Raw genomic sequence first — 25,367 nt, forward strand, 5'->3', positions numbered from 1 at the left:
CGCGCCCAGCGCTGGAGCGCGCCTAAGAGGCGCCCTGCTGTGTGGCTCCGGGTGTGGGCGGGGCCCGGAGAAGGCCCCGCCTTGGGAGGGGTTGGGCCTCTTGCGTTCAAACTTCGCCTCGGGGCGGGGCGAGGGCGACGCAGCTCCTCCTGCCTCCCGGGCCGCTGCGGACGGTGGTGCGCGACCCCGTCCCGGGCGCGCGCGCTGTGGGCGGTGCACGCCGTCGCTTCCCGGAAGTGCGTGCTGTGGGCGGTGCCGCGCGGACCCCCGGGAAGTGTCTCTGTGGGCGGCCGCCGGGTTGAGCTGCGGCACACGTGCGACGGCCGTGATGAAGTTCGCTTACCGGGTGAGCGCGGGCGGCGGGCGGTCTGTTGGATCGGCGCGGCTCTTCCGGTGGACGGCGCCTGAGCTGGCTCCGGGCGGGCTGGGGGCGCGTGGTCTGCTTTTGCGGCGTCTGGCCGCGTGGGGGTCGCCGGCTGTCTGCGCGCCCATGGCCTCGGGGACGCGGGGCTGTGGTGGGGCTCCTGGGAGAGCTGGGACGGAGGCGCCGACGGCTTCTCGGAGGGAACAGGGACATTTGTCGGGGTCCCGGGATATTTTTAACCTGAGTATGGCCCAACCTAAAGGCTGGAGTTGGTGCAGTCGGGGAGGGCACAGCACCCTCGGGAGGGATGAGGAGGTGGGACGGGGCGGGGACGCGGGCGCGCGCAGGCGGGGTGAGAACAGCAGGGACCCGGGGCCCGGGGCTGCCCCCTAACGTGCGAGCGTCCAGGTGAGCGGAAGGGCGGGGAACCCAGGTGTGAGCTCTGTTTCCCGAGGCCGGAGGGAATTCCTGAGGCGGACGCCCTCAGCTTTGAGAGCCAGGGAAGACTTGTCCCAGATGTGAAGTGCGGGAGGCGGGTGAGACAGGTATTAAGAGGGGGCCGCGGAGCCGGCCTGGGGGTCTCTGAAGCGTTTGCTACAGCTGGCTGGTTATGGGGACGCCTGTGTTTCCCACAGTGGCCCTGACCGTTGCGCTTCCAGGGTTGCACGGGCCGCCTGCTGCTGAGCCCACCGTGTACTACACTTGTCCTGTCCGAAACTGGGCGTGGCACTGGCCCCTCAGAGTGCTGCTCCTGTGTCCCCTGTGCTGGTGGAGGCACCGCTGTGTGCCCAGCACCAAACCAGAAACCATATCCACGTCCTCACAGGCCAGGACTTCATCCGCTCCACATTCCTACTGCAAGGTGGCAAAAAATGTGCCTTGGAGCCTGCCTGGCCGCTTGAAGTCCTTCTGCTGACCAAGCTCCTCCCTGAGGTCCTGAGGGCGCTGCCCACTCACAGCTTCAGGGCCTGGCTGGTGCCTTCCCATTTAGATTCCAGCTCAGGTGACCCTTCCAGGTGCCTCTCCGTGACCGCCCTCTAAAGTAGCCCCTCCTCCCACACTTCCCATCCCCCTCCTGCTACAGAGAGAATATAAGGTGTGCGTGTCTGTGCGCATGGCAGTCTCCAGTGAACGCTCGTGCTCGTGAGTTAGTAAATAGGATGCTGGCTTACCACACTTCTGGAAGCCCTGAGTTCTAAGCACTTTTGGGGTGCTGTTCCATTGTTGCAGCTTTTTTCTTGGTGAAGTGTGGGCTCCATGCCCCTCTTCACCTGGCAGACGCCTCCTGTCTTGGGAGGCTTCCTCAGTGCTCACAGGGGCATCTTACCCATCTCTGTGGGAGCTGGGGGCCGCCCGGGCTCCTCTGGTCTCCTGAGGATCAGGCTCACTTCTTCCTCTCTCACCCAGGAAAGGTGAACGGGCCCCCAAGGTGGGGTTCTCTGTGCCATCTCTCTGCCCAGATGCCTCACTTAGTGCTTTTCTGGGAGTCGACTGTTTTCTTTGTGTTAAGACAATTTTGTTTTCTTCACAGTTTTCAAATTTGCTGGGTACGGTGTACCGGCGTGGGAACCTAAACTTTACCTGCGATGGAAATTCAGTTATCAGTCCCGTGGGCAATAGAGTCACTGTATTTGACCTTAAAAAGTAAGTATGTGAAAGTGGTATTCATAATAGTGATACTGATTACTATTATCACCATTTTTTAAGTAACATATGAAAACTGATAGTGTCTTCTGTGCCTTCCTTTTAATGGTGCACCCGTTAATTAAGGGAGCCCAGGACAGGACTACAGGACCGACTAGGGTCAGCAGATCAGTTGTGAAAATTGGCAGCCAGACCCAGTTCTTCGTTGTAGTGCCTTAGCCAGGCCCCATAAAGTGGTGTGTCACTTGGCTCCGTTGCCTGGGAAGGGACCCTGTCCCTGTGCTGTGAAGGGTGGGTGGGGGAAAAGGTGTAGCTCAGGGTTAGCCCTTCCCCCATCAGGGAAGGCCCCTAAGGGCTGAAAGGCCAGGGCTGCTGGGGGAGTTGAAGGTGCCTTGGACCCCTGCTCGGGAGCCCTGCTGCCACTGGGCCTCACCAGTCGGACGGGCAGGCCCAAAGCTTCCAGCTCTGCAGCCGGAGGTCAGTTTTATTCGCTGGGGTTTAGCGGTTTCTTCCTGTGTGCTATTGCACTTTGCTTCACTTTGTTGCACTCTGGCTCTGTGCGGATGCTGTTTTACCACAAAGTGAAAGCGTGTGGAAACATTGCTTGGAGAAAGTTGGTCGGTGCCATTTTTCCAGCAGCGGGGGCTCACTTCATGTCTCTGTGTCACATTTTGGTAATTTTGTGATATTTCAAAGTTTATTATACCTGTGAGGGTGATTTGTGATCATCTTTGCTGTTACTATCATAATTGTTCTGGGGTGCCGTGATCCATGCCCATGTAAGACAGCGAGCTTAATCAGTAAGCATTGTGTGTGCTGTGCCTGCTCCACCGACCGGCTGTTCCCCACCCTCCCACGTCTCTCTTCCTCTACTTGGGTCTCCCAATTCCCTGACACAAACAATGCTGAAATTAGGCCAGTTAATAATGGCCTACAGTGGCCACTACGTGTTCATGTGAAAGGAAGAGTCACACAACTCTCACCTGAAATCAGAAGCTAGAAGGGACTCAGCTTAGTGAGGAAGGCATGTCAAAAGCTGAAACAGGCCAAAAGCCAGGTCTCTGCCACCAAACAGGCAAGTTGTGAATGCAAAGAAAAAGCTTTTGAAGGAAATTAAAAGTGCTACTCCAGTGAACACACAAATTACAAGAAAGCCAAAATAGCCTTAATGCAGATACGGATAAAAGTTTGAGTGATCCAGATAGAAGATCAAACCAGCCACAACATTCCTTTAAGCAAGTCAAAGCCTAATGTACAGCAAGGCCCTACCTGTCCTCTGTTCTGTGAGGGCTGAGGTGAGGAAGCTGCAGGAAAAAAGTTGGAAGCTAGCAGAGGTTGGTTCATGAAGTTTAAGGAAAGAAGCCATCTCTGCAACATAAAAGTGCAAAGCGAAGCAGCAAGTGCTATGGAGAAGCTGCAGGAAGTTATCCAGAAGATCTAGCTGAGATCATTGATGAAGCTGACTACACTAAACACAAAATTTCAATGGAGACAAAACAGCCTTCTATTGGAAAAGGATGGCCAGGCACAGTAGCTCATGCCTGTAATCCCGACACTTTGGGAAGCCAAGGTAGGCAGATCACTCGAGGCCAGGAGCTTGAGACCAGCCTGGCCAATATGGTGAAACCCAGTCTCTACTAAACGTACAAAAATTAGCCAGGCATGGTGGCACATTCCTGTAATGCCAGCTACTCAGGAGACTGAGGTGGAAGAATTGCTGGAACCTGGGAAGCAGAGGTTGCAGTGAGCTGAGATCGTGCCAGTGCACTCCAGCCTGGGCAACAGAGCAAGACTCTATCTAAAAATAAATAAATTTAAAAAAAAGAAAAAGATGCCATCGAGGACTTACATAGCTAGAGAAAAGTCAGCGTCTGGCTTCAAGCAACAGGCTGACTCTCTTATTAGGGGCTAATGCAGCTGGGGCCGTTAAGTTGAAGCCAGTGCTAATTCACTGTTCTGAAAATCCTAATTCCCTTCACAATGATGCCCAAGCTACTCTGCCTGTGCTCTGTAAGTGGAACAGCAAAGCCTGGACGACAGCACATCTGTTTACAGCATGGTTTCCTGAATCTTTCCAGCCCATTGTTGAACCCACTAAGGTTCCTTTCAAAATATTTCTGCTGTTGGACAACGTACCTGGTCACCCATGAGCTCCAATGGAGATGCATAAGGAGATGCTGTCTTCATGCCTGCTAACACTACATCTCTTCTTCAGCCTACGGGAGTAACTTTAACTTTCAAGTCTTACCATTTAAGAAATATATTTTATAAGGCTCTAGCTGCCAAAGATAGTGACTCCTGTAATGGATCTGGGAAAAGCCAGTAAAAAGCTTTCTGGGAAGGAGTCGCCATTCTAGTTGTCATTTCATGATTCATTCAATGAGGGCAAAGTGTCGACATTAACAGGAGTCTGACAGAAGTTTAGTATCAAGCCTCATGGATGACTTTGAAGGGTTCGAGACTTTGGTGGAAGAAGTTACTGCAGATGCAGTAAAAATAGCAAGAGGATTCGAAATGAAAGCAGAGCCTGAAGATGGGACTGAATTGCCGCAATGTTGCCATCAATCTTGAATGAATGAGGAGCTGCTGCTTATGGATGAGCAAAGCAAGTGGTTTCTTTTCTTTTTTTGAGACAATGTCTCACTCTTATCCCCCAGGCTGGAGTGCTATGGCGTGATCTTGGCTCACTGCACCTCCACCTCCCGGGTTCAAGTGATTCTCCTGCCTCGGGCCCCCCTACCAAGTAGCTGGGATTACAGGCGCCTACCACCACGCCCAGCTAATTTTTGTATTTTTAGTAGAGATGGAGTTTCATCATGGTTGGCCAGGCTGGTCTAGAACTCCTGACCTCAGGTGATCCACCCGCCTCAGCCTCCCCAAGTGCTGGGATTCCAGGTGTGAGCCACCACGCCCGGCCAGCAAGTGGTTTCTTGAGATGGAATCTACTCCTGGTGAGAATGCTGCAAAGACTGTTGAAATGACAAGAAAGGATTTAGAATATGACATCAACTTAGTTGATAAAACGCTGGGAGCATTTGTGACGATTGACCCCGGTTTTGAAAGAAGGTCTGTTGTGGGTAAAATGCTATCAAACAGTATCACATGCTACAGAGACATCTTGTGAAAGGAAGAGTCCATCGAGACGGCAAGCTTCACTGTTGTGTTAGGAATTGGCAACGGCCACCCCATTTTCAGCAGCTGCCACCGTGCCTGGTCAGCAGCCGTCCACATCGAGGCAGACTGTCTGCCAGCAAAAAGATGAAGACTCACTGAAGGCTCAGATGATCGTTAGCATTTTTTAGCAGTAAAGTGTTTTTAAATTAAGGGATGCACGTTGTTGCTTTAGACAGAATGCTTGTGCACACTGATAGACTACAGCACACATGAATAGACTGCAGCGCACACCAATAAAGTACACACTTCGACGACAGTACACACGAACAGACTACAACTCACACGAATAGAGCACAGTGCACGCTTACAGACTACAGCACACACTAGTAGACTACGCCATACTGTTCACAGTATGGTGTAAACACAGCTCGGCTGCGTACGGGGAAGCTGGAACGTGTGTGCCTCACTCAGTTGCAGTATAAGCGTTATCTGCAGCATCTCCGTGGGATTCCTTTAGCCCCTTATTTTCCATTTTTCTAGCAACAGTGTTACATGGGTGCACTGTCATGGTGGTTAATTCCTGTTGGGCACTTAGCTTGCTTCTGGTATTTTGATGTCACACTGAGGCGGAATAATCCTCTCATCATATCATCCTGGAAGCAGAATTGATGTATCCAAAGCCCATTTTTAAGGCTTTTAATGCATTTCACTAGAGTTCCTCCAGGGACAACGTCATTTCTTTTTTTTTGAGACAGAGTCTTGCTCTGTCGCCCAGGCTGGAGTGCAGTGGTGTGGGCCCAGCTCACTGCAACCTCTGCCTCCCAGGTTCAAGCGATTCTCCTGCCTCAGCCTCTTGAGTAGCTGGTATTACAGGTGCCCACCACCATGCCTGGCTAATTTTTGGGGTTTTTTTGTTTGTTTGTTTGTTTTGAGACGGAGTCTTGCCCTGTCGCCCAGGCTGGAGTGCAATGGTGCAACCTTGGCTCACTGCAAGCTCCGCCTCCCGGGTTTATGCCATTCTCCTGCCTCAGCCTCCTGAATAGCTGGGACTACAGGCGCCCGCCACAACACCCGGCTAATTTTTTGTATTTTTAGTAAAGATGGGGTTTCACCGTGTTAGTGAGGATGATCTCAATCTCCTGACCTCGTGATCCGCCCGCCTTGGCCTCTCAAAGTGCTGGGATTACAGGTGTGAGCCACCGCGCCTGTCCAATTTTTGTTTTTTGTTTTTATAGTAGAGACGGGGTTTCACCATGTTGGCCAGGCTGGTCTCGAACTCCTGACCTTATGATATGCCCGCCTTGGCCTCCCAAAGCACTGGGATTATAGGCGTGAGCCACCGTGCCCGGCCAACAATGTCATTTCTTTTTCAGGAGTTGGGGGTATCTACAGATGAGCTCTGGCTTGTGGGGTCCAGTAAGATTGGAGGCGCTACTTGGGGAGGGTGAGTCGCTGGTCCCAGGCCAGGCCTGGCCTGTCTCCCTCGTGTGACTTGAGGACCAACAGCACACTGTGGTTTTTGTCTTTATCAGCAACAAATCTGACACGCTGCCCCTGGCCACTCGGTACAACGTCAAGTGTGTGGGGCTGTCCCCGGATGGCCGCCTCGCTATCATCGTCGATGAAGGTACTTGCCCTTGATGTGGGCGGGTACTGAGGGGACCAGTGAGAAGGACTCAGGGCTGTGTGGGTCTGAAATGATCCACTCCCCAGTCGCCTCCGTGTTGGGGCCCGGGTGGGGATTGGGGATGAGGGTGTCATGGGTGAGGCTCCGTCCCCGCCGCAGGCTGTGTCTGTGGCATCGCCTGTGGCAGGGCAGGGCCTCATGGCCCTTGGGCATTCTCAGTCCTGACTCCTCACAGTGGACGTGAGAAAGACCTCCGTTTTTCCCGTGCTATGTATCTGGGGTGGCCCCTGGGGTAGCTGCGCGGTGGTGACCTCTGGCGTCCTGCAGGGGGCGATGCGCTGCTGGTCAGCCTGGTCTGCAGGTCTGTGCTGCACCACTTCCACTTCAAGGGCTCTGTGCACAGCGTGTCCTTCTCCCCTGATGGCAGGTAAGGGGGACGGCTTGAGGGCAGGAGGGTTCGGCCGTGCGTGCCGACGGTGAGGCCCACTGCCCAGCTCGTTTCCCTGGGCCCCGGGTTGTGACGTTGGGCACATGGCCCAAGCTCTGGCATTGGTGACCCCCTTTTCTGGAGGAGAAGGCTTGGTGCAGCCAGGCTGCCCTCCCTCCAGGGCTGTTTCTTCCCTGACTTCTGCTTCCTCTGCTCCTTGGCCTCCATCCTGCAGGAGGCGGGACTCCAGAAGGCCCAGGTGGGCGCAGGCTGAGACTCCACAGTGGCCATTGCTGGTCTTGAATACCAACTATGTCCGCATTCCTTCCATAGGAAGTTTGTTGTCACAAAGGGTAACATTGCCCAGATGTATCATGCCCCTGGGAAGAAGCGGGAGTTCAACGCCTTCGTTCTGGACAAGACCTATTTTGGGCCCTACGATGAGACCACCTGCATCGACTGGACGGATGACTCCAGGTGCGGCCTCGGAGGCTTGGGGGGAGCGGGGCTTGAGAGAGGCCCCTTGGACAGGTCACCCCCTTGGGCCCTGCAGCTTCGTTCCGCAATGGCATCTCGGCCTCCTTTGGGGCTGGGCGCTGCCCGCACCATCAGGACTGGCTGGGTGGCTGTGGTCGAGTCTTCGCGGCTCTGAAGTGTGTGCTGTGGCCGAGCCTCCTGCCCCTGCGCTGCCCTTTCACCTGTTTGTCCCAGAAACCGGGAATGCTGCGGTTGGCTCGGGCAGCGTCTGGGAGGAGTTAGGAAGGCAGACAGGGCAGGGACAGCGTCTGGGAGGTGTGAGGAAGGCAGACAGGGCAGGGGCTGTGCCGGGGTGTCTTCCTTTGCCTGGAGGCTTCTCAGCTCACTCTGAGACCACGTGGGGCTGTAGCGGTCTCCGTGCAGCCCTCTGGAGCGTGCACCTGGCTGCTTTGTCATGGCCAAGCCCTGAGGAGGTACCATCTCCCTCTTTTCCAGGTGCTTTGTGGTTGGGAGCAAAGACATGTCCACCTGGGTGTTCGGAGCCGAGCGCTGGGACAACCTCATCTACTATGCACTGGGGGGACATAAGGATGCCATCGTGGCCTGCTTCTTTGAATCCAACAGCCTGGACGTACGTCCCTTTGCCAAGTTCCCTAGCCTGATGGTGGCCAAAAGCGGCTAGTTCAGGGAGGCCCCAGGCTGCAGGCGGCCTCTTCCCGTGGTTCCCCCAGGCTGTTCCCGTGTGGCCTGGGGGCATCTAGGGACCGAAGGCAGCTGTGGTGGCCCATCGAGAATTGTTCTCAGAGTTCAGAGGGGCCGTTGGTGCCACTGGTCCCTGGATCTGAGCTGGAGGGAGGTGCCGGGTTGTGGCAGCTGGGCCAGTGTGGCTGGGGCTGGGGTGACCCTGTGCTTCCCCTTGCAGCTGTACTCACTCAGCCAGGACGGAGTGCTGTGCATGTGGCAGTGTGACACGCCCCCCGAGGGCTTGCGGCTGAAGCCCCCTGCGGGCTGGAAAGCAGACCTGTTGCAGCGGGAGGAGGAAGAGGAGGAGGAGGAGGACCAGGAGGGGGACAGAGAGACCACCATCCGGGGAAAAGCCACTCCGGCCGAGGAGGAGAAGACAGGAAAAGTGAAGTACTCACGGCTGGCCAAGTAGGTCTCTGAAGTGTGGTGGGCTGTGGTGGGGCACTCCTGTGGGAATCTCTTGCCCTCAGAGGGATCTGGATGTGGGGTCCCCAGGGCCGAGGAGTGGGAGGTACAGAGAGCAGGCCTGCGTCTCAGGGCCCCGGTTTGAGCACCCTTGAGTGCTTGGGTGTTGACCCTGCCCCTTAAGCAGGGTCCCTGCCTCGGCTGTCTGAGCTGCCTGTGTGCCCAGGGCAGGGCGGAGGGCGGTGGGTAGGGGTGCATAGGGGGCAGGGAGGTGTGCGGGCACTCCGTGACGGGAATAGCAGCACCTTGGGCCCTAAGGGGGTTGGGAGTTGTCTGTGGCCCCACCAGCTTCTGTGGAGTTTGGCGTGGGCGATAGTCCCTTGGCCTCGTGCAGGGAGATGCCGGGAGAGCATTTGGCAAGGCTGGAGGGAGGGGCCGGGCTGTGAGTGGGCGCAGCGGGTGGTCTGAGTCCTGCTTCGGGGCCCGCTGGTGGGTGGTGCTTGGTGCTTTTTCAGGCACTGAGCTGGGCCATGCAGCCCCACATCTGAACTCAGTCCCCCAGACAAGACGAGACGAGACGAGACTGAGCCCAGCCCCATGGACTGCCCGTGGGATGGCCTTAGCTGTGCCTGGAGCCCTGGCAGAGATGCTGCCCTGATTCGGGGTGTCCCGCGTCTGGGCTGTGGGGGAGGCTGGTCAGGATCACATGAAGGCAGAGTTGCCTGCAGCTATGGTGTCTCTGTCAGCCGGGTGCCCCAGCCTGGGCCCCTCCTTGCTGCAGTTACTTAGCACCTGCTGTGTGCAGGGCTCTGAACTTGGCACTGAGACACACTGCCCACCCTTGTGAGGCCTCCTCTCCGCCGGGGAGGAGAGGTGCAGTGATGAGGTGGCTGCGTGCGGAGGTGGGCGGCAGTTGGGGTCCCTGGATGGGGAAGGCGCTCACACAAGGCCCTGCCTGTGGAGGGAGCCAGGCGGCCGGAACGGGCTGCCTTTGGAGGGGTTGGGGTCTGCTGGGTAGGTGGGAGTTGTGGCCATGAGAGCCCTGGGTCTGAGGAGCAGGGAGGGCCGGCTGGACTCCAGTGGGAGGAGGGTGCTTTGCCAAGGGCAGCAGAGTTGGAGGGTGGCCAGAACAGGTCCAAGTGGGTCAGTGCCCGCAAGTGAGTCAGTGCCCGCGGGTGGGTCAGTGCTCGTGAGTCAGTGCCCACGGGTGGGTCAGTGCCTGTGAGTCCATGCCCGTGAGTGAGTCAGTGCCCGCGAGTGAGTCAGTGCCCGCGGGTGGGTCAGTGCCCGTGAGTGAGTCAGTGCCCGCGGGTGGGTCAGTGCCCGTGAGTCAGTGCCCGTGAGTGAGTCAGTGCCCGCGGGTGGGTCAGTGCCCGCGGGTGGGTCAGTGCCTGAGTCAGTGCCCACGGGTGGGTCAGTGCCCGTGAGTCCATGCCCGTGAGTCAGTGCCCACGGGTGGGTCAGTGCCCGTGAGTCCATGCCCGTGAGTGAGTCAGTGCCCGCGGGTGGGTCAGTGCCCGTGAGTCAGTGCCCGCGGGTGGGTCAGTGCCCGTGAGTGAGTCCATGCCCGTGAGTGAGTCAGTGCCCGCGAGTGAGTCAGTGCCCGTGAGTGAGTCAGTGCCCGCGGGTGGGTCAGTGCCCGTGAGTGAGTCCATGCCCGTGAGTCAGTGCCCGCGAGTGAGTCAGTGCCCGCGAGTGAGTCAGTGCCCATGAGTGAGTCAGTGCCCGTGAGTGAGTCAGTGCCCGAGGGTGGGTCAGTGCCCATGAGTGAGTCCATGCCCGTGAGTGAGTCAGTGCCCGCGGGTGGGTCAGTGCCCAAGGATGAGTCAGTGCCCGCGGGTGAGTCAGTGCCCACGGGTGGGTCAGTGCCCGTGAGTGAGTCAGTGCCCGCGGGTGGGTCAGTGCCCGTGGGTGAGTCAGTGCCCGCGGGTGGGTCAGTGCCCGAGGGTGGGTCAGTGCCCGCGGGTGGGTCAGTGCCCGAGGGTGGGTCAGTGCCCGCGGGTGGGTCAGTGCCCGCGAGTGAGTCAGTGCCCATGAGTCAGTGCCCACGGGTGGGTCAGTGCCCGCGAATGAGTCAGTGCCCGTGAGTCAGTGCCCACGAGTCAGTGCCCACGAGTGAGTCTGTGCCCGTGAGTGAGTCTGTGCCCGTGAGTGAGTCAATGCCCGTGGGTGGGTCAGTGCCCGCGGGTGGGTCAGTGCCCGCGGGGACTTGGGGATGTTGTGCTGGAGTCAAGACTTGAACGGGGACTGGAGGAAGAGGAAGGGACAATGGGCCCCCCCAACCCCGCCCCGGGGAAGGGAGGTTCCAGGCAGCTCCAGGAAGGCAGTGTGCCTGCTAGGCAGGGACTGCGGGCTGTCAGCGCGAAGCATGTGAAGGGAGGGCCTGCTGCATTGGCAGCCAGTGCTCCCTGTCACTTGTTCAGGAGGGACGGGGTCCAGAAAGGAGAGGGAAGGACCAGGGCTGAGCTACAGTGTGACTTGGGGAGGTTTTGAGGGCGGAGGCGCCATCAGGGTCACCTTCGTCTGCTGATGGGGACCGAGGGTTCCTTAGAGGAGGAAGCAGCAGGGGATGATGGGATTCGGGTGTGCCTGGCGGCCATGCCGCGCCTCCCGCACCTCCTCTGCCTCCCATGGGCACTGCTGCCTCTGGGTGCACCACTAGCTCTGCTGTGGGGCCAGCTGGCGACAGTGGAGATGCTGTGTGAGGTTCCTTTGGGGTCCCGAGCTTGGGATGGAGGCGGGCAGCTTCAGGGCCTGGGGTGGAGAGGGAGAGGGCAGGTCTGGGACCTCCTGCCTGGATCTGTGGCCTGTGTCCTGGAGCCCAGAGCGAGCTGGGGTGGCAGCCTGGCTCTGCGCTCCTCCTCACAACTCTTCTCTCTCGTCAATTCAGGTACTTCTTCAATAAAGAAGGGGATTTTAACAACCTGACAGCTGCAGCATTTCATAAGAAGTCTCACCTCTTGGTCACTGGCTTTGCTTCTGGAATCTTCCATCTTCATGAGCTGCCAGAGTTTAACCTCATCCACTCCCTGAGGTAAGCCTTTGCTCGCAGTGGGGTGTGGTTTTATGCACTCACTGGCCCTGAATCTGAGGGCCCAGCCAAGCCTGCCCTTAGCAGTGGGGGCAGCAGAGCCACTTGGAGCGCCAGCTCAGGCCACAGGACGCCAGCCCGAAACCTGCCCGGCCGCTGGTGCTGGTCAGTGCGACAGTGTTGCCGCCCCCACTGGCAGTCAGCAGCGTTGGTCTCGGGTCAGTCACAGCCTTTCGAGTTTTTGTCTCCGCTTTTCTTCATCTGTGAGACACAGAGAACGAAAATACTATGCTCATAAAATTGTGAAGTTGCAAGTTGTTGAACCCTGGCCTCCCCTCTGGGCCTTCTCTGATTCTTTTCTTTGAGACAGAGTCCTGCTCTGTCGCCCAGGCTGGAGTGCGGTGGCGTAATTCGGTTCACTGCAACCTCCGCCTCCCGGGCTCAAATGATCCTCCCACTTCAGCCTCCTGAGGAGCTGGGGCCACAGGTGTGCGCCACTACACCCGCCTAGTTTTTAAATTTTTTGTAGAGACGGGTCTTGCTGGGTTTTCCCAGCCTGGTCTTGAACTCCTGGGTTCAAGCAATCCTTGCCTCCGCCTCCCGATGTGCTGGGATGACAGGTGTGAGCCACTGCACCCAGCCCTCTGATACTTGAACTGAAGTGAATTGTTGGAGTCTGGTGAGTGGGTGGGGTAAGCTCCGCACACAGGGATAGAATCTGGTGTCTGGGGCTGCCCTGAGTGGGCACTGGGGCTTCAGCCCGGGCAGGCTGGCCTCCCACTTACAGGCCCGTTCTCTGCAGCATCTCAGATCAGAGCATCGCCTCAGTGGCCATCAATAGCTCGGGGGACTGGATTGCTTTTGGCTGTTCAGGTTTGTCCCCAGCCTGGGTGGTAGAGATGGACTCCCCATTAGGGACCGGTGCTGCCCGGCTACAGGCTTACTTGACAGCCACCCACTGGGGGTGCCCTCCCCTCCCCCAGTTGTCTTCCATGGGGTGCCCTCTCCCCCAGCCGCCTTTCAGAAGGGGCCCTCCCTCCCCCAGCTGTCTGCCATGGGGTACCCTCCCCTCCCCCAGCCGCCTTTCAGAAGGGGCCCTCCCCTCCCCCAGCTGTCTGCCATGGGGTGCCCTCCCCTCCTCCAGTCGCCTTTCAGGGGGTGCCCTCTTCTCCTCCAGCTGCCTCCTGGGGGTGCCCTTCCTGCCCTGGCCCTCCTCAAACACCTCTCTGTCTTAAGCCCCTTGCTCAGGGTTCGGGGGTCATAGCCTGCCTCAGTTGTGACCTGCAACCACTGGGTTGCACGGACGGGGCCCATCACTGGCTGGTGGAGCTGCAGCATCGGGCAGTGGTCCCAGCCTATGCTTGGGAATTTGTGCGTTTCACCCCCTGCCCGGCAGCTTTCTCAGTCCTGTGCCAAGTGGGAAGGTGGGCCAGGCCAGTCTGACCTGGGGTGGGCCTGAGCCGGGTACCCCAGCTTCCCCCGTGTGCACAGGCCTGGGCCAGCTGCTGGTGTGGGAGTGGCAGAGTGAGTCCTACGTGCTCAAGCAGCAGGGCCACTTCAACAGCATGGTGGCCCTGGCCTACTCGCCCGACGGACAGTACATCGTTACTGGCGGGGACGACGGCAAGGTAGGCTCCTGTCCCCGTCCCGTTGGCCTCTGTGCCTGGGGGGCTTTGAAGATGCAGTGGTCTGTGGGGCTGTGCCTTGACAGTAGGGCTGGTGTTCACAGCTTCACCCGGGCTCATGAGCTCAGTAGGCGTTTAAAAACATACAAAAATGTGAATGGAGGGGGTTGGGTGTCCCTCTTTCCCCTTTCTGACTTGGTCTCCTGCACGGTGGTAGCCACGTGGCGGAGAGTGGGTCTGTGGTGCCGGCAGCCGGCATCCAGCCAGTGTCCAAGGGGCTCCAGTACGTGGCCGAGGGTGGGTCCATGGTACTGGCAGCTGGCATCCGGCCAGCATCCACAGGGTTCTGGTGTGTGCAGTCCCCCTGCGGGCTATCTGGGCCTTAAATGGGCTCCTCCTGGAGGTGACAGGAAGAGACTGGGGCAGACAGCCCACTCACCACCCACTCAGCACAGCCTCAGGCCTGTGGGGGAGGCTGAGTGAGCCAGGGCAGCCGTGGGCACAGGGGCAAGGCTCTCAGGATGTGGCATCACATGCGGGGGTCTCAGGGATGGGGTATCAGTCACAGTTGGGGGTCTCGGATGGGGTGTCAGTCATGTGCGGGGATCTTGGATGGGGTATCAGTCACAGTTGGGAGTCTCAGGGATGGGGTATCAGTCATGTGCAGGGTCTCAGGGATGGGGTGTCAGTCACAGTTGGGGGTCTCAGGGATGGGGTATTACTCACGGGTAGGGTCTCAGGGATGGGGCAGTACAGGGGCAAGCGTCTTAGATGGGGCGGCATGGGGACAGGGATCCTGGCCGAAGCCGTGGCACACAGGGTTGGGGTCTGCCCCTGCCCCTCCTGTCCTGCCTCAGGTCAAGGTGTGGAACACCCTCAGCGGCTTCTGCTTCGTCACTTTTACGGAGCACTCCAGCGGGGTGACTGGTGTGACCTTTACTGCCACCGGCTATGTTGTGGTGACCTCATCCATGGACGGGACCGTGCGAGCCTTTGACCTTCACAGGTGATGTTTTTGCTCCGGGTTGGCTCGGGGCAGGCTTCCCCCACGCAGAGGTGAAGGTGGAGGGTGAGGCTGCAGTGCAGCTGCTGGGGCAGGGGACCCTGGCACGTGACGCTGACCTTGCCTCTTCTCTGCAGGTACCGAAACTTCCGCACCTTCACCTCTCCACGCCCCACCCAGTTCTCCTGCGTGGCGGTGGATGCGAGCGGTGAGATCGTCTCTGCAGGGGCGCAGGACTCCTTTGAGATTTTCGTGTGGTCCATGCAGACAGGCAGGCTCCTTGATGTAAGCACCCTGAGGGGCTGGGCTGGGGCTCAGGAGGGGCCCTCCTGTCTCCTGGGAGAGGAGCGCAGGGAGCTGAGGTTACACTCCGAGGGCCCATGCCCCTGGCCCAGACCTGCCCAGAGAGCCGCCTCGGCCGCCACCTCCACTCTTCACGCCTGCTTGCTCTACGGTAGGTTTTGTCTGGACACGAAGGGCCCATCAGTGGTCTGTGTTTTAACCCAATGAAGTCCATCCTGGCCAGTGCCTCCTGGGACAAGACGGTGCGCCTATGGGACATGTTTGACAGCTGGAGGACCAAGGAGACGCTGGCCCTGACCTCTGATGGTGAGCATGAGGCAGCAGGCAGGAGCAGCAGCCTGGGGACCAGCAGCATGCTGTCACACCCACTGCCCTGTTACTGGTTGTGGGTTTGGTGTGAACCTTCTGGTGGGAAGCAGGGGGTGGCTTTTAACCCAGACCTGCTGGTGTGGCAGCCCTTGAGGTTGGCAGTACCTAGGAGACAGCAGATTGGCGAGTCGGGCCAGCGTGGCTTCCACGAGTCCTTGTGGGGCTCCTGCTCTGTGGGCAAGTATGCCAGGCAGGAGAGAACAGCTCCCCGAGGGTGAAGGGCTGCTGCCACAGCTGCTTCCTGATTTTCGGAGTTGCTTTGGAGCTCTGCCAGGGCTGTGTCACTGGGAGAAGGACACAGGGACCATGGGGGGCCCAGACGCTGGATGCGGCCAGTCCCGGAATCTGCAGACTGGGAGAAGGATGAGGGGGCCGTAGGTGGGCCCGGAAGCCAGATGCGGCTGCCCAGGGATCTGCAGACTGGCCTCAGGCCACTGCCTGTCTTTCTGACGGGGCTGTACTAGAGGCAGCCGTGGCCTCCTGTGTTCATATGGTCTGTGGCTGGCAATGCCTCAGCGGCGGTGTTGAAAGACCACGTGGCTCACAAAGACCCAGCCCATCCATGTCCGGGTGTGGACAGACTCTGCCATCCCAGGAGGCTGGTTCTCTCTGCTTCCCGCTGCCTCACCTCACCCCCAGGCCTGGCATTGGCCAGGCTTTTGGCATCACGTGTGGCTTCTTTGCAGAGGCTCTGTATTCTAGTCTGTCCAGCCGCCCTCAGTAACCACCATCACTCACCCGTCAGCCTCACCTTCCCAGCGCCCCCTCCATTGGCCTTTGTGGGTCCTGTGGCCCCAGCTGGACCGCCTGGTGCTCTTCACTGGTGCTGAGTTGTTCCTCACCCGTCTGGGTTGGAGCTTCTCCTGGGAGGAGATTCTTGTGTACCAGACCAAACAGGCGCTGGTCTCTTAGGGGTGCCAGGGCACGGCCTGGTCTCCAGCCAAGGGTGGTTGGTGGCCTGCCTGCGGGAGACTGGGGTCTTCGTTGGGCCTTACTTTGCATCTCTGTTTAGCTCTGGCTGTGACTTTTCGCCCTGATGGTGCGGAGCTGGCTGTGGCCACACTGAACTCACAGATCACCTTCTGGGACCCTGAGAACGCGGTGCAGATGGGCTCCATTGAGGGCAGGCATGACCTCAAGACCGGCAGGAAGGAGCTGGACAAGATTACAGCCAAGCACGCGGCCAAGGGGAAGTGAGTGTCAGCGTCGGGCCTCCTGATTTGAGACCCCAGCCAGCCACCAGGCTCCTGCAGCTTCTCCATTTTTGGCCTTGTTCTTTGTTCCTGAGACCGCTGAGTCCCTGTGGGTGGAGGCAGGTGGTCCTGAGCCCTCTGGGGAGAGGCCATGTCCTCCTTAACTCCTGGGATTGCACAGCCCCCAGCACAGGAGGACGTCTGGATTTGCTGAACATAAACTTGTTCAGCTGAGAGCTTGCATCCACTTCCAAACCTTGATCCTGAATTATGACATCGTCCTGGTGTGCAGAGGGGAGAGCAGCCGGGTGCCCGAGCTCACACTGGAGACCTGGCACTTGGAGAGGCTGAGGCGGGTGGATTGCTTGAGCCCAGGAGTTTGAGACCAGCCTGGGCTACATGGCAAAATGCCATCTCTACAAAAAGTAGAAAAATTAGCCAGGTGCGGTGGCACATGTCTGTGGTCCTAGCTAGTCGGGAAGCTGAGGCAGGAGGATTGCTTGAACCCGGGAGGTCAAGGCTGTAGTGAGGATGGCGTCATGCCATTGCACTCCAGCCTGGGTGCTAGAGCAAGACCCTGTCTCAAAAACAAACAAACAAAAGCAGAAAACAGCCCTGGCAGCCTCCTAAGAGTAAAAATGCAGGTCCTCAGTCACCTCACCTGGCTAGAGAGTGCTACGTGGATGGTGAAGACATATTGTCCCCTTGTCTCGAGGAGTCGGGCCAGCACAGCACTGACCGAATTGCCTGCGCGGGGTCCTGGCTGGGCTATGAGGCTCACCTGGGTGGGGGTCAGGCTTAGGAGAAGGGGGAGGATCTGTGGGATGTGCCCGGGGTGGGTGGCCTTGGGGCCTGGACCTGTGTCCCAGGAGCTCAGAAGCCTGTTCAGCAGAGGGTCTTCTTCCAGAAGGAAGTAGCGACCCTGTCTTGGAAGTGGTATGAATGCCTGTGTGCAGTCCTCATGGGTTCGCCCTGAGTGTGGAACTGCTGGGTGCTGGTGGTTCTGTTTCCAGCTTGGAGGAGCTGCACGGTTGCCATTCCCACGAGGAACGCCGTCGGCTTCCGGCTTCCCCACCTCCTCGCCAGCACTTGTTGCTTTATTATTATGATTTTTTAATGAGAGCTGTTGGGGTGGATGTGAATTCGTATCTCACTGTAGTTGTGATTGTAGTTTCTCTAGTGACATTCAGCATTTTCTATCTGCGGCTTGGCCGTTTGTAAGTCTTCTTTGGAGAAGTGTCTGTTCAGGTCTCTTGCCCGTTTTTGAATTGGGTTGTTTGGTTTTTGGTTGTGGATTTTAGGGGTTTCTCTGATACCTGATGTGCAGATATTTGTTCCGCTTTGTGAACTGTCTTTCCACCGTTTTGGTGGCACTCTTAGTTCTGATGATGTCCACTTTGCTCATTTTTTCTGTTGTTCTTTGTTCTCTACTGTCATAACTAAGGGACCTTGCCCACCCCGAGGCATCTGTTGAGCAGGGCGGTAAGGGCTGGTTTCTGGTTTCTGCAGGACTAAGCAGACGTGACTGAGAGTAGGCTGCTTAGGGTGGAGGCCGACTGGCCGCCGTTTTGTGCTGACCTCAGCAGGGAACACCGTTCCTTGAGCCACTTGTTCCTTTTGTGAAAAAGACATTGATTCTCAGGAAGCTGAAGCATCTAAGGGTGGTGCTGGCTCAGAGCGGAACCAGGTGACAGCACCATTGGACATTGTGGGTTTTAAAAGTCTCGCGTGAGTTGAGGCAGCGAGCCTTGGCGAAAGTTGCTGAGGCTGGTGTTTGCTTCCTGGAGGGCTGGTATAGGATCTCCTCTATTTCCTAAGGTTAGTTTTTCTTTTATTTATTTTTATTTTTATTTTTATTTTTGATTTTTGACACGGTCTCGCTCTGTCACCCAGGCTAGAGTACAGGAGTGCAATCATGGCTCACTGCAGCCTCCAACCCCTGGGCTCAAGTGATCCTCCCACATCAGCCTCCTGAGTAGCTGGGACTATAGGCATGTGCCACCGCACCCTGTTAATTTTATTTTTTGTAGAAACAGGGTCTTGGTATATTGTCCAAGCTTGTCTTGAACTCCTGGACTCAAGCAATCTTCCCAACTCAGCCTCCCAAAGTGCTGAGATAACAGGCGGGAGCCACCATGCGGGCCTAAAGTTGGTTTTTAGGAGCCATACGCTGAGGTTTCCGTGGTGGCCACCGTAAGTCCACGTCTCCTCTCCACCCAGGGCCTTCACCGCCCTGTGCTACTCTGCAGACGGCCACAGCATCCTGGCGGGAGGCATGTCCAAGTTCGTGTGCATCTACCACGTCCGTGAGCAGATTCTCATGAAGAGGTTCGAGATCTCTTGCAACCTGTCTCTGGATGCCATGGAGGTGAGCCGCCAGCGCGGGGCCAGATGGATGTTGCTTCCAATGCAGGTGGAATGCGTCGGGCTCCTGCGTTCTGCACTCCTGGCTCCATGGGGCCTTGGGCACAGTTGTGGTGCTTGTCCTGTATCTAAGTGCACGGGCCCCTCACCTGCCCCAGCAGAGTCCGGCCGTGAAGCCCAGCGCCTGCCTCAGCTGTGTGTGGAGCCGCGGTCCCCAACCCTTTTGGCATTTGGGACCGGTTTCGTGGAAGGCAATTTTTCCACAGACAGGGTTGGGGGGATGGATTTTGGGATGAAACTGTTTCACCTCAGATCAAGATCACCAGGCATTAGATTCTCAAGGAGGGTGCAACCTAGATCCCTCACATGTGTGGTTCACAATAGGGTTCGCACTCCTGTGAGAATCTAATGCTGCCACTGATCTGTCAGGAGGCGGAGCTCAGGTGGTGATGCGAGCAATGGGGAGCGGCTGTAAATTCAGATGAAGCTTCACTCATTCACCTGCCCACCACTCACCTCCTGCCGTGCAGCCTGTTTCCTAACAGACCATGGGCCGGTACCAGGGGTTGGGAACCACTGCTGTGGATGACCCTGCCGAGGCTGGTTGCTATGAGGCTGGAGCTGTGAGGGGCAGTGCCCAGCACACGCTGGCTCAGGAGATACGGACACCTGTCAGGGAAGGAGTGAACGAAGAGGGTGCTGGTAGGCCCTGCCCGATGGCTTCCTGCCCGGGGTCCTGTGTACAAGGCTCTGCCTTCACTGTCCCCACTGGTGCCTGCCCTCCCCACTCAGCACAGCCCTTGGCTCAGGTCCCACTCACATGCTGGCTCTTGCAGGACCTCAGAATGAGAGTGAGGAAGCCCTGGTAGCCTCTAAGCAGGGGTGTGGCTGCTGGGTTCACCAGTCCACGCCCCATCGGGGCAGAAGCCCACTGTCCCCTAAATGTTTCTGGGGGAAAGTGTCCTTGGCATTTTCACGAGGGAGTAGACGGCCATCCTCGCTGTGAGCCCCAGCCTTTGTGATGGTGGCAGCAATGCCAGCATGTAGACCTCAGTCCATCCCCCTCCACAGCCTCTGCACCTGCCCTGCTCCACAGCTTCCACACCCACCCTGTCTGCAGCTAGCTCTGCAGGAAGGGTCCCTGGGGCGCTGCAGGGCTCTCTCCCCATCCTTGTTCTAGACAGGGCTGAGGCTTGTCTGGTGTTGGGGTCAAAGAGCAAGGGTAGGAGATGAGGGCCAGGCGGCCAGGCCATCAGAAGCAAGGCGTCCACTGCTTTTGCTGTTCTAGGAATTTTTGAACCGAAGAAAAATGACAGAGTTTGGCAACCTGGCACTAATTGATCAGGATGCTGGGCAGGAGGATGGAGTCGTGATACCACTGCCAGGCGTCAGGAAAGGTGAGCAGAGGTTCCTCCCGCATCTGCCCACCACTCACCGGTCCGGGGTGACCGCGCATTCATGCCCCTGGTTGGGGCTGCAGTGTGTGGAAATAACGGTCACTACATGGTGACGTTTGCTGGACACTGGGGGTGTCAAAGGCCCAGTGTGTTGGTGCTGGTGCCGTCAGCCCCTGGGCAGGAGAAGCTGCCCATGTGTTGCTACACGTGGCCTCCCTGCCCTGGCGGGACCCGTCCATTTGCTCTTGGGACTGGGTGCCCCGTCTGCTGCACAGCACACGGAGCATTCTGGCGTGAGGCCACGTGCGCCGCACAGAGAGCCAGGTGCTCTAGAAGACCTGGGTCCCAGGTAGATCATCCTGATGGGACACTCGCCAGCCAGAAACCCTGAGTGCTTCCATATGCAGGCCCAGGGTACCATGTTGAGCACAGCAGACTCACTCCTGGGCTGGGCCGGGGCCCTTTTCTGGGTTGGACACGCAGTCTGCTGGCCGGGCTGGCTTGTTTGAGCATCTGCCCCACGGGCTGGGCCATCTGTTTGGCAGCTCACTCGGAACAGCCTCTGCGGCCCCAGCACGGGCCCACCTGCCGCAGCTGCAGCGAGGGAAGGGCTGCTTCCGCCTCTGCTTTGTGCAGGGCCCAGTGAGTAGAGGCTGCTGCTCTTGATGGGGCTCCCACAGCACCCCCCAGCCAGCCGGGAGACCGCAGGATGACTTGCTTCGTGGGGAGAGCAGCCTGGATATGCTGTCCAGTGACCATTAACGGTTCTTTTTTCCCCAGGTGACATGAGTTCTCGGCACTTCAAACCTGAGATCAGGGTGACCTCACTCCGCTTCTCTCCCACTGGTGAGCACTGAGCCATGGGCTTTTGGTGCCGGTGGGCACTGGGGCATCTGTGCCATAGCAAGGCTGGCCACCATGGAGCTGTCTGCAGGCTCTGGGCTGTGCCCTGTGCCCCTGAGTAAGAACATGGCCCTGCAAACCCTGCAGGCCACAAGATGGCTGTTGTCCCTGAGGATGGATGGCTGTCACGGTGCCAACCTCAGATGCACTGAGCTTTGAAACATGGCAGGCCTGGTATGCCCTTGCTCTAGCAGCTCCCCGAGTGCCCTGGATGTGCTGCCTGGCTGGGCGGCTCTGCCATCACAGAGAGCCCGTCTCCTGCGCACTGCCCCCATCCTCTCGCAGTGGGGAGGAGGGTCTGTGCCACAGGCCTGTGGAGCCTGGCGGTGCACATGGTCCCCACACAGAGGATCCAGGAGCAGGGCTATTGGCAAGCGTGCTCCAGCCTAGACTGAGTGTCAGAGCCAGGGGCAGAGAGGCCCATGTGAGCCAGGGGTCTGTGCCCTCGGGCCCAAGGGCCAAATCTGGCTGGCCACCTGCTTTGGTCACTGATGTTTTACTGGGACATTTTACTGGGCGTTTTTTTGTTGGCGGATCCTTCTGGCTGTCTCTAGTGATCCGTGCAGCACTGAGTAGGTGCAGCAGAGACCACAGGGCCTGCGGAGCTGAAGACGCCTGAGCTAGACAGAAGACTTGGCTGGCTCCCGGCGTCAAGAGAGGAGGACGCATGCGTGTACATATTTGCTTATATGTGCATCCCTGGGAGAGTAACTTCTGGGATGATCCATTCATTCCTTCCCAGGGGAGTAGTGGGGTGGGGGCTAGAGGCAGACGTCCCGGTTCCTCTTGATTTTTGCACTTTGTCCCAGGGGAATGTACTTAATACTGTTTCTTTAAAAAAAAAAAAAAAGAAAAGAAAAAAAATGTTGGGAGGAATGAGCTTACATTTTTAGGAAAGCACTGCTTAATTTCCCAGGGCGCTGCTGGGCAGCCACCACCACGGAGGGACTCCTCATCTACTCCCTGGACACCCGCGTGCTCTTTGACCCGTTTGAGCTGGACACCAGCGTCACCCCCGGGAGGGTGCGCGAGGCACTGCGCCAGCAGGACTTCACCAGGGCCATCCTCATGGCCCTCCGGCTCAACGAGAGCAAACTGGTGCAGGAGGCCCTGGAGGCGGTGCCCAGGGGCGAGAGTGAGTTGGGGCTTCGGTGTCGGGCGCCGGGGTCATCCTCTCTTCCCCTGGTTTGAGTTGGTGGCAGAATAAGCATGTTTTTTTCTCCTTTTGCAGTTGAAGTGGTCACCTCCTCCCTTCCTGAACTGTATGTGGAGAAAGTGCTGGAGTTTTTAGCTTCCTCCTTTGAAGTGTCTCGCCACCTGGAATTCTACCTCCTCTGGACTCACAAACTGCTCATGTTGCACGGACAGAAGCTGAAGTCCAGGTAGAGGGTCTCCCCCGCAGTTCATCGGTGGCTCAGGTCACTGGACCAGCTTGTCCTGCTGGATAAAAGGGAACTTTGACATGCCAATGCAGCATGAAGTGAGCCCACTGTACCACGGGGTGAGCCCCGCACGCTTAGGGAGTCTCCCTTTCAGAGCCGGGACGCTGCTGCCTGTCATTCAGTTCCTCCAGAAGAGCATCCAGCGGCACCTGGACGACCTGTCGAAACTGTACGTGTGGGTGCAGGGCCTGGGGGTGGGTGGGGTGCACGGTCCCCTGCTGGTCCACACTGTGGAGTGCTGCTTGTGTCATCTGATTTGAGGACAAAAGGAACCAGTGCTGGAGGCTTGTCTTCTCACCTGCGGGTGAACTGCACCTGCCCGGCCACCCCGTGGTTGACCAGCTTGGGAAATGGCCTGGCGCTGAATGGAAAGCAGTGAGCACCGTGGCAGGCAGACAGGCTGCAGGTGGCGCGCTCCAGGTGCGGCCGGAATCCTCCAGGCTCTTGGAGGGATTGCCGCATTCGTAGGACCAGGCAGCCTTTCCTGAATTTGCAGGTCACTTGCACAGGCAGTGGGGGTGGTCACAGGACTGTGAGGCCAGGCAGCCTGGAGTCCTGGAGGTGTGGCTGCCCTGAGCTGTGGCTCCCCTAGAAAAGGGTGCTGTTGCTGCTGCTGCGAGGATTCATCCGCGGGCCTAGGACAGGGCCCGGCCCTCCGCAGTGCTCACTCTGCAGGGGTGCCCGCCTCTTCTCCTGTCATTTCTTTGTGGTTTGTGCCTTTTTTGTCCCTACCAATTCACCTTCCCTAAAGGTCCTGCAGAGCCGGGACTAGGCAGCCCTCAGAGTAGCCATGTGAGGGATATCACCCTCTGTTGCCAATCAGTTGCCGGGTTTCCCAGCTGCGTTTCTGAAAGGTCTGTTCTCTGCCCTGTTTGCGAGTTGCTCTGTCCAGGGTTCAGGGGCAGAGCCTGAGTTTGGGCCTTGTGGGTTCATGTGGTCCTCCTGTCTGTCCTTGAAGTGTCACTCAGTCTTTGGAAAGAGTCCTGGAGTCCAGGTCAAGCCTGTCCTCCCCTTGTGTTCTGGGTGCCCTACAGAAGGCTGGGATGTGCCCTGATCCACAGTTTTGGTGCCAGGCCTTCCCTCGGCTGAGATGTCCTGGACTTTTCACAGAGCTCTGTAGGGGAGGAGGGTTGTCTAGCTCCCTTATTTATGTATTTATTTATTTTTTAATTCTTTTTTTTTTTTTTTTTTGAGATGAAGTCTCGCTCTGTTGCTTAGGCTGGAGTGCAGTGGCGTGATCTCGGCTCACTGCAACCTCTGCCTCCCAGGTTCAAGCAATTCTCCTGCCTCAGCCTCCCAAGTAGCTGTGGTTACAGGTACACGCCACCACCCCCAGCTAATTTTTGTATTTTTAGTAGAGACAGGGTTTCACCTTGTTGGCCAGGCTGGTCTTAAACTCCTGACCTCAGGTGATCTGCCTGCCTCTGCCTCTCAAACAAAGTGCTGGGATTATAGGTATGAGCCACCATACCCGGCCGAGCTCCTTTAGATTTATTCCCTCTTATGGGATGTTTTTAGAGTTCACGTAAGCGCATTGTTCCTTGGACCTCCTGTCTAGGCGTTCACTGCCAATCTGTAGGGTTGCCATTGGCTGTCAGGAAGAGTCCTGCATAGAGGGTCCTGTGACCTGCAGATGCGATGGGGCGCTTCCTTCCTTTCTCATCCATTTATCTTTCAGTTCTCCTTTCCTATGTAAAGTGATGGTGGCATCACTTTTCTGCTTTATTCCATTAACTCAGAAAATTAACTGATTCAGAGCGTGCCTTCCTCCCCTCTCGCTCCACAACACCACATAGCTCTGCAGCGGTCTCTTCCTAAGTGTTTGGTGGAACTTGCTGGTGAAGCCATCTAGATTGGGCCCAGCGGAAGGGCTGAGCTGCCAGGATGACCCCAAAGGGATGGGATGTTACAGTTGGGTCCTTGGGTCCTTGAAGGCCTTTGCTGCCCCAGGGCTGGATGGGGCAGAACCAGATTGTTGGGGCAGGGAAAAGAGGAAAAAAATGGCTGCTGGGGTGGAGGAACCGGCATGTCCAGCACCTGCTGCTTTTCTCAGGGGTCACAGAGGAGGTGGTTGGGTGCAGGACAGGCCAGGGCCTGGGCGTTGCTGGCATTGACCATCCCTGTGTGATTGACAGCTGTAGCTGGAACCACTATAACATGCAGTACGCACTAGCAGTTTCCAAGCAGCGGGGCACAAAACGCTCCCTAGACCCGCTGGGAAGTGAGGAGGAGGCAGAAGCATCTGAAGATGACAGCCTGCATCTGCTTGGAGGAGGAGGCAGAGACTCAGAAGAAGAGATGCTGGCCTAGAGCCAGCCGGTTGCAGCGTTGGATTGTGCCGGCTAAGACCTGCCAGGGAGATGGGACCCTTGTGCCACATGGGCCAGCAAAGAGGAGGGGTCCAGAGAACAGCTGAAATACTGTCACTAGTGGTAGTGACTTGCTTTTCCTGTGCACACATGTAGCCCATCAGGACAGCAAGCCGACGGGTCACGCCAGGGGCCGGCACACACTGGCACCTGGCCCCAGGAGCGGGGCCGTGTGAACGGTGATGAATGTTGAAAATGCGTCTCAGAGGTATTCACATGAACTTTGTATGAGACTTATTTATATCTTTAACATAAAGGTTTGATAAAGAACTTAGGGATAAAAAAAGATGGAGTTTTCTAACGTGAGGATGAAGTCTACACTTCAGATTAAAAAGGGTTATGTTGTATCCTGGTGTCTTGTGGGGGCTCAAGACCTGCCTGCCTGCCCACCAGGGCCTCCGTCCTGGGGAAGCAGGCTGACAGAGCGGGGTGCTCCTGCTGTCTAGCGGGGGCTCTGCCCTGTGACCTGTGCATATCCTTGGGGTCAGGGGCACAGAGCCTCTCCCTGACCTCTTGGGGACGCTTTGGAGTCTGGGGCTGGGATTGGCCTGTCTTGGTGAGCTCAC

General features: G+C 57.7%; 1 protein-coding gene across 1 annotated transcript; it reads left to right on the top strand.

Annotated features, from left to right (window-relative positions):
- The first annotated feature begins 144 nt into the window (after positions 1-144).
- Positions 145-25,148, top strand: PWP2 (PWP2 small subunit processome component). The gene is made up of 21 exons (XM_003823848.5): positions 145-346; positions 1,896-2,008; positions 6,655-6,749; positions 7,077-7,176; positions 7,510-7,653; positions 8,149-8,284; positions 8,576-8,805; positions 11,693-11,836; positions 12,636-12,706; positions 13,325-13,461; positions 14,316-14,464; positions 14,599-14,746; positions 14,920-15,070; positions 16,146-16,326; positions 18,547-18,694; positions 19,979-20,087; positions 20,868-20,933; positions 21,907-22,125; positions 22,222-22,372; positions 22,527-22,601; positions 24,568-25,148. Exons 1-21 carry the CDS (start codon positions 329-331, stop codon positions 24,740-24,742), a joined length of 2,760 nt encoding a protein of 919 aa, XP_003823896.3. The 5' UTR covers positions 145-328; the 3' UTR covers positions 24,743-25,148.
- The last annotated feature ends 219 nt before the right edge of the window (positions 25,149-25,367 follow it).

This window comes from Pan paniscus, chromosome 22, assembly GCF_029289425.2.
Source record: "Pan paniscus chromosome 22, NHGRI_mPanPan1-v2.0_pri, whole genome shotgun sequence".
NCBI lineage: Eukaryota > Metazoa > Chordata > Mammalia > Primates > Hominidae > Pan > Pan paniscus.

Bases quoted from the DNA above. Each gene is read 5' to 3' on its own strand.
- PWP2 (XM_003823848.5), top strand. The intron at 14,465-14,598 runs GTGATGTTTTTG...TCTTCTCTGCAG, and splicing joins CGAGCCTTTGACCTTCACAG to GTACCGAAACTTCCGCACCT. The intron at 15,071-16,145 runs GTGAGCATGAGG...ATCTCTGTTTAG, and splicing joins GCTGGCCCTGACCTCTGATG to CTCTGGCTGTGACTTTTCGC.